General features: G+C 39.8%; 1 protein-coding gene across 1 annotated transcript in view; it reads right to left on the bottom strand.

The window, feature by feature from the left end:
* LOC121887004 (cytohesin-3-like) overlaps nt 1-7,898 on the bottom strand; it is a 34,428-nt gene extending 26,530 nt beyond the window's left edge. Inside the window, exon 1 of the mRNA XM_042397517.1 lies at nt 7,534-7,898. Coding sequence (XP_042253451.1) covers nt 7,534-7,552 — 19 coding nt within the window. The 5' untranslated portion in view covers nt 7,553-7,898. The remainder of the gene's footprint in view (nt 1-7,533) is intronic.
* Between the last annotated feature and the right edge of the window lie 4,329 nt (nt 7,899-12,227).

Raw genomic sequence — 12,227 nt, 5'->3', positions numbered from 1 at the left:
TCTCTTTAAATTCAATAAATTTGCTTAAATTAGTTACATCATTTATTTAGATGTAAATGCCAGCAATGGTGGTTTATCACCAAATGACACTCAGCCTCGGCTGTAGGCTTCTTTGTGTTCAGTGATGAATAGCAAATATTAGCATGCTAATATGCTAAACTCAGATGATGAACATGGTAAGCATTATATCTGCTAAACATCAGTTAGCAGGTATAATGTTCATGTTCATATAAAGGTATTCTGAATATGTTATTATGTTGACTTTAGCGTTTAGCTAACAGCATGATTGTGCCAAGTACAGCCTCACAGACTCTTAGTTTTTGTTTTCACATTTCCGTGTTTTTGTTGTTGTTAACTCATAAATCCTGACTGCAGCTAACAAGGCGGGAAGACACGGATATGACCACACATTTTGAGAGGCAACATCTATTTGACACACACCTCAGCTGCTTCCTGCGGGCATCAGGTGATTGACAGGAAGCAGAATGAATGTAATGCTCCATCTGATAAGAACACGCTCGCCTCCATTATTGTGATAGATATCTAGCTTGGGAGCAATTTTGAAATCCGTATTTGGTGCTTTCCATTCTCTACACAACAATGGATGAGAGCAAATAAGTTGCGCTATATCCAACGATGCTGCAGACAACAGCAGGGAGACAAGAGGTGAGTCAACCTGGCTTGGTGATAACCTCAAACCTGTGCAGTGTTGTTGAACAGGACATATCTCTGTTTCTGCCTGCAACCCGCTCAGAGGTTCAGGGTGTTCCTGTGATGGTTGTGTGCCTGCCTGCAAAAACAGTGACTTTAGCGGACCACCCCGATCTCATTTCACAATGAGACCTTTGATCAAAACAGCTATAGAAACCACCCACCGGGGCCAGGTTTAGGTAACTGGTGTCTCTTGGTAGTGGCTTCAAGATCACTACCGCTCTGTATAGATGGATCATGTTAAATACCAATGTTTCCCATGGCTACCTGCTGGATCAAACACTTTCTATTAAAAGCAGCTCTGTGCTCACCGAGTCCATTTGACGCAGAACAGAAGGGAAAAATATCATTAAAAAAGTGCAGGAAATGAAATGACAGACTGCCAGGACATTTTATTAAGGTGAGAAGGAGCCTGGTGTGGGTGTGGTTCTCCATTTCTATCGAGTGAGTAGCCAAGTAACACACCCACCCCTTCATCCTGTCTGTATGGTCAGCTGGACCCTGTTTTCTCTAAACTCTCTTTCCACTGAAGTTAGGTGCAGATTACTCGTGCACAGCACATCTCTGACGCCCTTAATGTCTGTCTGTGGTCCTCCCCGGCTCAAGCTCATTTAATTTGCCATGCCTTTTGTCTCCCATCTGCTCTACGTCTCGCACTTAAAAGATCCCCTCTCGACAGTGCTGAGCAATAATTCCAGTCAAAGTGTACCTCTATTCACAACAGTAGAAATGTTGCCTTCACTGTCATGTCTCCCACCCTCCCACACACACACACACACACACACACAGACACACTACCATGGTGATGGGAACATGTCGGGAAGCCTCCCCAGTCTCTCTCCTAATCAGGTCCATATGTAGTCTCAACACTTAAATAGTGCAGTTTGTTACAAGCTCCGGCTCAATCCCTGCATATCACGCGCCAGCTCGGTCTGTGTTTATGTATTTGTCTTGTTGCATGTGGTATAACCCACTGTATGTTTAATCTTCTAATGTTGCACTACAAAACCCATAATCTTGGCAGTCAAAATTAATTTCTGTTCTCTCCAAATCCCCTCTTTAAGCCCTTAAACAACAAAACCAGGCAGCCGGGTCAACCAGAGAGATTGTGACGAGTAAATTTTAGCACATTTTTTGGCATCTGTGTCAACATACATAAGAGACATGTTTTGTCTAAACCGTTGCAGACGTTTCAGGCTACTGAAGTGCTGCAGGACATTTGGAAATGGTGAATTCAATCCAGCTCGATGTTTTTATAGCAAAAGGGAAATTCTTTCTGCAGGCAGGTTAATAAAAGACATTCACATCAAATATTGCAGTGATTTGTTGAATTCGAGTTAATTATTGCAATCGAAAAATCACAATTTCCTGGAGGGACTGGTATACACTTTATTCCCAAAATGTTAAACCTCATTCCTTTAACAATCTACAGTATGTCTGGCCAAGTGCAGAACTCATTTTTCACATTATCTTTTTACTTTAAACAACTAGCTAATAATATCAGGGGGTTTTTTTTTCAAACCACCAACAAATATGCATATTGCATTAATTGATACTGGAGGGGAAATACTGGATATTGGAACTACAAACATCACCTAAACATATTACTACATCCCAGTTTGTAGCACAGTTTCATTTCATGTGGAAGGAAGGCAGGTTTCTGTGATGCCTTTACTTCTCATTATTGAACAGATGCCTTTTAGGGCTACAACTGATGATAGTTTTTATTGTGGATTCATCTACTCCTTGATTGATTGATTAAGTGTTTGGTTGATAAAATGTGAGCAAATAGTGAAAAATGACCATCACAAGTTCCCAGAGTCCATGGCGACGTCTTTAAAAGTCTTATTTTGTCTATGGGTTCAAAACCCAAATATATTCATATATATATTTACTATCATACAACACTAAGAAAACAATATTCACATTCAAAAAGCTGAAACTGGTGCATTCTTGTCATATTTGCTTGAAAATAATACTCAAAATTGTTGCAGCTAATCAAATACTGAATTAAATAAACTAATAGTTTCAGCTGTATTGCATTTTCATTTCATATTTCATAGTCATATTCATTCAGTTCTCCAACATATCTACAGGGCGACATTAGGCAAAAGATGCAGATGCAGAGAAAGAAACAGATGTCTAAGCTCTGATCTGCTGATGTCTAGCCATTCAGCGCCAACCACTTATTTTAAGCTAGCCAGCCTCCCAGGGCGAACTATAGTGGCACAGCAGCCACATTTCGCCCCAAGTGACTGTCTGAGGTCCTCCCACACACTCACCCTAAAGCCACAACAAAGACTGTACCCTAATCACACCAACTTCCCCTTCTTACCAACTAATCCCTCTCAGAACTAGTGCTAGACGCCAAGAAATCACACATACTGTACAGTGTGTTGATTCAGGTTTTCCAAAAGCCAGCTTAGGTTGGATTTCATGCCTGCTGGGGTGAACGTGATATGAAACAACTGCATATAGTCAGACGTCCATTAGGTTTGAGGAGATGATTGCACAAAAAGCAGAGAAGAAAGGCCCATTTTTTAAAAGAAAGATATTCCATTGCAAAAGAAGAGAAGACCAATCACAGAAGCAAGGTGTGCGTTTATGATTATGCACACTGAGACTGTCATGTGTGCACCATTAAAAGACCCTTATAGACAAAACAGCCGTGCTGCAGTCAGATACGATTTGTTATTTTAGCACCACACATTCAGTCCAAAGAGAATAGAAGAATTGAAGGAAAGGCCTTTCCCATTCAACTTTTCCCACGGTCAGATAGAGAGAAGAGTGTTGATTGACACTGTGAGTCAGTCGCATTATCACCACACTGACTCAGAAAATATGGTCAGTGAAACCTCATGGGACCCTGTAAACAAACATTTTGGTACATTTTTCAGCGCCTGCACCAACACAGACATAAAAAATGATTTGTTTGGGAGGCTCAGACGTCACAGACATCTTCATTTGGGCTCTAACAGTGCAGGTAAATTTTAAATTTTAAAAGGTGAATTCTATTCATTTCAGTGGTTTAATATCCCTAACTCCCAAAACAGCAGTTTACTCAGCCTACGTTAATCCCGTGAAGAAAGCCAAGTGTTAAAATTTATGGCCACCATCCAGCGCTCAGTAAACTGTTTTCCAGCCAATTTCTGCTTCTGTGTTCTTTCCACTTCTCCATCCAGCTATACGATGAGGCTAAAAATAGACACATGAGTAATAAAAACACTTAGGATTTCAAGCCTGTTGCTGATTTTCATCCATTTTGAGGCCTGGCCCTGTCTGCTCTGTGGGATGTAAACTGAGCAGAGAAGCGCCAACTCTGATTAGTGAATGCAGTAAACATGAACTAATGAATCCCATGTTACAAGCTGAGTCCTGCAAATAATGAAAAGTGGCAGAATTTACAATTTTCATTCAGTGTGTAGCTAGGTGTATCTAAGATATATGGGTCAAATGTGAATGAAGTGAAATGTCCAGTTTTAGACCTGAAATGTTTGGGTTTTTTTTATTTGTACAGGAATTACGCTTCTTAAATCCATTCATGATTGTTGAAGTTTGTCTCATATAACAAAGCACTGTGAAAGTACTGTGCCGCACTTTTAAGAAATCTTGATTTTATCTGATAATATCGTCCAAATCCTGTTTCAAATCCAGATGAGTCTAAAATAACAGCATGAAATATTTCTTGAACCTGCATTCAATTATTTTTTGGACACTTGGGGGTAGTGAAACAACAAAACATGTTAGCAAGCAGTGGTTTAATACACATTGAGCAGATTCAGAGCAACATTAGCATTCATTTAGAGTTGTGTGTGTGCCCACGCAACAATTTAAGTCCAATATTTGCTCTCTTTTAGCTGTGTTTTAGGTTTCTACCAACTCCTGAGGGTAATATCTGCCTCTTTAGCAGCTAAATATGCTCACCAGCTAGTTGCTAACTTGCTAACCATTTGGTGCTAGGCAGGCAGCTACATTGGGTTCATCAGCTGCCTGCTGTGTCTGGAGACAACGCAGTGAAATAGAACCAAAATAGTAAAGTTGCAGACCATAAAAAAAGAAAACAATGAGTTAAAAAAAGGTACAATGCTCCATAGAGCTGAAGGGAGTCTGGTAATTCTCTGTGGATTTGTCACTATGAGCAACTACACATATTACACATAGTAATTTCCTCCATTGTTAATATGAAAATACTGATTATTGCAGCTTTAATGAACACCTGTAATCTACAAAAGGACATTCAACTCAGAGCTGAGTGGTCCCAAGAAATGGCTTTAACATCGTGAGGTTTGTACATGGTCATGTGATTTTTGACATCAACAGTGATCAGGGATTTGATTAAGACTTGATTGAGCAGTGGTGTCATCCCAAAATCTAGGATTGTATTCCATAAGATGCCCTGACAGCAAGATTTTACATGACATTTAAATGAAGAGAAAAGGCTAAAATTCAGACATTAAATCAAGCAAAAATCCATTTTTTGGACAAAGGTTTTGCAGTAGGGGAACATACACTCAGGGACAAAAAGGTATTTTTAGTTCACTGTGTCTTAGAAACAGAAATGCACATCAACAAACCTCTGACCCTATGATGTGTCGTACTGTAACAGTATGTTCTGAGCTGCTCTTGATTAAGATGTTAACTTCGACGTCAGCTGTGGTGGAGACAAATTTAGCACTAAGTGCCCGTGTGTGATACGAGCGTATCAAGGTGTGCATGTGAACAATGTTAAGTGATGCGTGCGAGACAGCCTGAGGCGGTTGACAGTGTTAGTGAGCGAGCAAGAGCTGAGCTCTTAATTAGTTTAACATTTATGGTAAGTTATTTAAATAATTCATGCTGCACATTGCTGCACGTATACTTTCCAAGCTTGTGTGGTACCTTTCCAGTTTGATCACAGACAGACAGCATGCCACTCTGACATCCTGTCACATGACGCAGTGACCAGTATCTCTCTCACTGGCCTCAGCTAGGGGCGGTACGCTTTTTGCACATGTGATTTACTGATTTTAGAGGGGATGTTCATGGTTATTATATGGCCACAGTGAGTGCTCATGGTTTAGATTACAAAGATGATACAGGTCCAATTCTAAACTATGACTTTAGAATAATCACTTCCAACCAGCCTCTGAAACAGCATTTAGACCAATATGACACACTAAAACCCAAAATAGACTGAGATAATGTTTGTGCAAAATTGACTTTTTACCAGAGTAAATCTCATTGAGAGTCCAAAATAAGAAGGGCTCCTCCCAATGGTGGTACTAGAGGAAATATCAGGGGTCACCCTGGGATTCATCCTCTGGGGACCATGAATATACACAGCAGAGTTTATGGAAACCTCCATGATGGTAAATATATCTTTGGGTTGTGGGCTGTTGGTTGGGACAAAAGAAAACATTTGCAGACGTCACCTTGGGCTTTGGAAAACAGTGATCAATGTTTCTCATTTTCTGACATTTTATAATAATTGGTAGTTGTTGCCCAAATGATGACAGAAACACAATAGTTCCTCCTTAAAGACTGGGTTCTGTTACAACACTAACCCCATTACGCACAAGTATAAAATAAGCTTAATGACAAGGGTCAAACTGGGTCATTCCCACATTCATTCAAATCCAAGGAAAAGCTTCTTGGTTTAGGTATATCAGGACTGTTTGGATGTGGGAAGTTGAGATGAGGGTCTCTTATGGCTCGGCTAATCTCTCACAGTTTAACTGACAAACTGTTATCAGACTTCAGTCATTTGTTTACACCACACTGCCTTCAAGGCCCCCGGCACACAGGGCGGTTTGGATTATCAGCTCAGAGGGTATACTACATGTGTGTTCTAGCACTATCATACGATAACTGATACGGGACTCTGAGCTGCAGCCGCCATGTGAGCGGTAAGCAGTAGACATGCGGCTGCACAGGTTCAATTCATTCAGCTTTATCACAGCATCACACAGTCTGGGCCGTGGTACAAAAAAATATCAACTTTTCTTATTTGAGCTCTTCTTCTATCATCATTTTTACATCACTATAGACATTTAAAGCTTGTATATGGCACCTCAAATGTGACCTTAGCACACTTCCACCTCCACCTTTAGAGTCACTATAGGTATCTAAAGTGTGTATATGTGACCTTATTATACTTTAGGACATTTCTTCTTTTAACAGTCATGTTTTCTACTTTCTATTTTGTTCATTTAAAGTGATTTTTCTGTGGTATTTTGCCACATTTATAGTATTCAGTATCATTATATGTTCTATATTTTGCACAAACTTACAGCTTTTGTCCTAAGTTTTAATGACTTTATCTTAAATCCACAGTTGGTTTCATTATACTTCATACAATATCCCAATAGGAACTTGTTTTTTATACATGTTTCTATCTTTATGTAAAAGTATCCTGCTTGGTGTACTCTCCATATAGATGCCCGCCAGTCAGTTATCTTATCAATTTCCACCAGTTTGCTTCAACTAGATAGGCTTGTAAGAACAACTTCAAAGTCTTACAGCAAGACATCAAACAGATGGAAAATGCGTATGCAAGGGAAGAAATATTGCAGTGTTTTTGTTTTTCACCATTTCTAAAGAGAGAGAAATGGTTGGACTCTCTCATGCATGGAAATCATGATCCTGGTTTTAAATCATGGTTGTTTTTCTAAGTAGGTCTGCAAAAAGCATAACATCCCGCTTCTGAAATACCTCTATCCCCTCACATCCATGCCCCCTGATACACACACCATTCATCCATCCATCCATCCATCCATCCATCCCTGCACACGGGCTGAGAGAGGGAGAGGAGACCAATGTGGGGAAAGGAAAAAGCAGCCTTACCGTGATTGTCCTCATCCATATTGATTGTAGCGGTGACAGGGCAGTCCAGCAGAAGGTGTGTCCGGCTGAAAGCTCCCGGAAAATATATTTTTCTGGGTGATTTTTTTTTAACGGGATTGTCTTCTCTGCTTTCCCCGCTGACAGACAGTCGAAGCCGGCGGTGGGTTGACAGACAGATGGTTGAAGTAGAAGTCAGCGGTGAAATTGGTAAGAAAAAAAATGGGAAAAGAAGCCGCAGTGTGGTTGTAAATTATAAGGAGGTCCTTAATTTTGAATGGGGGTGTTTTAAAATAAGTGTCTGGCTGCGGTGATAGACAGCGGCGGCGATTCTCCCTCTCTGCTCCATCCTCAGCTGCTCCGTCTGCATTCACATTGGTTACACTGCAACCGCGGCTACGTCATCAAGCCCCTCCCCTGCTAACAACACCCCCACACACACCTACACACACACACACAATCCTGTTTCAATGAGTGTTAACCCTAACCCTTACCCTAACTTTAATATAACCCTAAAATAACCTTAACATAACCCCAAACTAACCTTTAAACTAAGTCTTCACCCTAAAAGTAACGATTTACGTAAAGGGGACTTGCTTTTCGTCCCCGTAAGGGAGGCGAGTCCTCACAACATTAGGAATACCTGGAACACACACACACACACACACACACACACACACACACACACACACACACACACACACACACACACACACACACACACACACACACATATCAGCTCATGGTCACTTTTGAGGACATTACATAGACTTACATTAATTTCCTGGAGACTTACCCCAACATTAACCACTGACCCAAAAATCAGTTTTTTCCCAATTGATTCCCACGACTTTTGTCCCCAGTTGGACAAGCCATCCCTAATTAACTGGTCCTAAGTCTGAAATTTTTCCCCAAAAGTATCCTATGACAGGCCACACACACACACACACACACACACACACACACACACACACACACACACACACACACATATACACACACACAAACATAAAAGATTTACAGGAATATTGAAGTCACCCTCGACTTAAAAACATGTTTGGTTTATTGTTCCTTCGGTTGTGTGTTTGAGCTTCACTGTGCAGAATGATTTATGTGCAGAGATTGACACTAGAAGGCTGTTTCCACATTTATCTGCTGACACTTTCTCTGTGCTCACTGAAACTGTGAGTTTAAGACATGTCCTACGTGCATGATTTGTGACATCACGACTAGTTTGTAGCCAATCATGGTCCAGTATGGAGCTTACACAAGTGTGATGTGAAAACTTGAAGCCTCCAGGGCACAAGCACTGAATAGAACATATTTGCATATTCATAGATTCTGTTTTTTTTCAATGAGCGAGAAGGAGCTGATGTCATTTTAAGGATTTTAAAAAGGCAACTGAACTTTTTTTTTTAGTGGAAAACCCTATATAAGACACAAATTATCATTTAAAGCAGATTATTTTTATATGTGTTAAAACATGTCTCTGCTAAGTTAACATTTTACTCACTGACATAACTGCTGAGTCCTGAGGAGTCAAATCGGACATGTTGCACATAAACATGTCATAAATAAATGCTCAGTTTTACCATAGTGTCTAAACAACTTAGTCGGAAGTTTAAAATAAAGGCGAATGTTAATTAATACCTGGTCCATTGTAAATGTAAATCAATTGATTTCCAGTTTGATTTAGATAACTGGGTGAAACTGGGGGTGGATTTTTAGATTGTCGGGCCATTCATGTGGCCCTCCCTAATTGATGAAGCGATGTTTTCAGGCCTCCAGATAGTATCATTTTGTTATTACTGGTGGGTATAATGGCGAATAGTAGCAATGAGAAAAAATACTTTGAAAATGCATGAAAATTTTTTTGACTCTCTTCATAAGATGTAAGAAATGCTGAACAAGACATTTAGACTTTTCCATTTGATTTCATGGATTCATAGATTCCAATATTTCACAGAACATTAGCATGACAACCAAACAACAGAGGAAGACTGTGTGATATGATCGAAGGCTCCAGTACAGTTTGCGGTAAGATGACCTTTCAGTCTCAAATTAGCATTTTAAAAAGCTCATAGCACGTGATTTGCGATTTGAACCGAAGATATCAAACCAGTGATGACACAGTGCCTGGATTATATGTAGACAAGATTAACCAAGTCTAACCAGACTGGAGACATAGTCAAACATGTAGACTACGTTTGACCACAGAGAAAATTCAGCAAGGAAAACATTTCAACAGTACCAGCAAAAGGCAGCAAAGAAGTGGAACCATCTGTAACTTAGAGACTCTCTTCAACACACTGAAGATTTTCAGGCTGTGTGTAGTGACCCTTTAAGTTCAATGAGGTCAGAAGAGCCTCTTGTCTAGCTGTTTTACCTCACATCAATCCATGTGTGCACATTTCAATTAAATCATAATAATGTGAGTATAGGAATACAGGAACAATGAAGAATGATCACTTTGTGTCACTTTTCTGTTTCAAGATCTTAAACTGTACCAAAAGGCCCTCCAAAAAAAACACTGTAACTTCTAAAACTGCTCCTCTGACCTCATACATGCAGGCATGACGACACCTATCAAGGCTGATGGCTAAAGGAATCCAGCTGACACACTTCCCATCTGTCCCTGCCCATGTGAGCTCATGATTCACTCAGGCTTTTTTCAGGGGAAGATCCCGGCCTAACCGGCACCGATCTACTGCGGGCAGGAATATGAAGGCAGGACACAGCATGCAGTCCAGTTTTCAGGAAGGGAGTTGTGCTGAGGACTCATTGTATAGAACTTCAGGAGACAATAGAAGAAAGTTAGAGAAAAGGAAGTGGCGTGATGGGGCTGCCCTCCTCTTCACTCACAGTGTTATGAAATCTGACCTGACCCGTGACGCTTTAAATTTGAGTGTCTAATTACAAAGTGCATTTTATCCATGTTTGAAATTGTTGCCTGAAAGATTTGGGGGCATTTTTTATTTGATTGAACACAATTTAATATGGGATACACACCATTGGAGCACAATATAAACTGAAATAATAAAACTAAAACTTGTCGTCATTTTAGGTAACATTAGGTAATAATGCCTCCTGTAGTTGATGTGTTATGTGTTTCCATCTAACATCCAAACTGTAATCATGTGAACAGAATGTGCATTAAAGGTGGTCTATGTAAGATTTGAACTTGTTATAGTAACATAAGTTTATGGATTTGAGAATTTTTGGTTTCTGTGTGTATGTGTTATGATATTTGAAGAGTGCAATATGTTTAGTTTCATCTGAATCAGATTAGGTTCATTCATCCCTACATTTTTACTCCTGTAAGGGGCCAAGTCTGGTTTTTGTTGTGAGTCATAGAATGACAGTTTGAATATATCTGATTCTCCTTTTTTTCATGCAGAACTAGTTTCAACTATTATGCAATAAGAATAAGTATGGGTAATTGTACATAACTCCTGAGTCCCTCCCTTAGTTTCCCCTCTGAGGTACAATTATAGTACACCACTCCTGATTTCAAAGGCTACTGGCAGACTGACACACCTGATGCAAGTCTTCATTGTTTCATACACAAGGAATGACCTCACTGTTACTGGAATGAGTTAAGCAAAAAAAAAAAAAAAAAGTACACATATTTCCAGTCTGTGTAAATGTACTTATGATATAATACAATTACAAATACACAAACTCATAACATGTAATACTGGGTCTAAAAACAAGAAACAAAAAAAATGTTGGTGTTTTCCCTTTTTCAACTCAGTTTCACTAGTTTCAAGGGTTGTCTTTGATGTGACAGTATCTTGTGAAAAGGCAGATTAAGACAAATGTTATGTTCTTACTTTTTATATCTCGGTGCTTAAAGTACACTACAATACGTTCGATTCATTAGCCTGCATGGTCAAATGATCAAACGGTTAAAAGTCAAAGAGTTGGCATGGTTTAATTACCTTTAAATATTGATTAGCTCAGTGTCAGAAAAAAGAGTGGCAGTCTTATGATCTGATCACATGTTACTGATGCAAACACCGCTATGTCAGGATATATAATGAACACTTGTTAATGTTCTCCTCCAAATGGATGACAGCGTATACTGTCAAACCAACTTTCCTCTCTTTCCTAAAAATAGAAAATTAATGGTCTCAGTTGTTTTTTTTTCCCCCAAATGCCACAGGCATAAACAAATACTGACTCCACAGCATTGGTAGTTACAATTAATTTACAGCATGTGCCCATAAAATCCCCCTCACACACCCTCAGAGCCCCGCCTGCAGCCAGGAACTAAACAGAGCTGGTTTCATGTGAATCTTTACAGAGACACTCATGGGAGAATTTGATTGGACACATGAAATCTTCATTACCATCTGTAATTTTTCTCCCTCGCATGCAGCGTCAGGGCAGTGAAGGCCGTCAGTTTTGGGAATAAATCCTGTGTTAAGTACAGATGTCCGGACCAGCACAGGAAGAGGCCCCACTTCCAGCTTCAGTGGAACCAACAGGGTGGAGTTCAGAAAGAGCTCTCTTGATCATACAATTTAATTATTGCCCTGTAATCGCTGGAACACTGGAGTTAATTCATCTGCTGTTCACAATGCCCGCTGTGTTTACCAGGATTAGGAACATTTGGATATGAAGCATATTCTTCCAAGAAAGGAGGGCATGCTGTATGCCAGAAAATATCTTGTGAGAATCAAAACAGAACAGAA

The sequence above is a fragment of the Thunnus maccoyii genome, chromosome 20 (genome assembly GCF_910596095.1).
Source record: "Thunnus maccoyii chromosome 20, fThuMac1.1, whole genome shotgun sequence".
In the NCBI taxonomy this organism is placed as follows: Eukaryota; Metazoa; Chordata; class Actinopteri; order Scombriformes; family Scombridae; genus Thunnus; species Thunnus maccoyii.
Note: the sequence above shows the minus strand (reverse complement) of the source record. Positions and strands in the feature narration are given on the sequence as shown.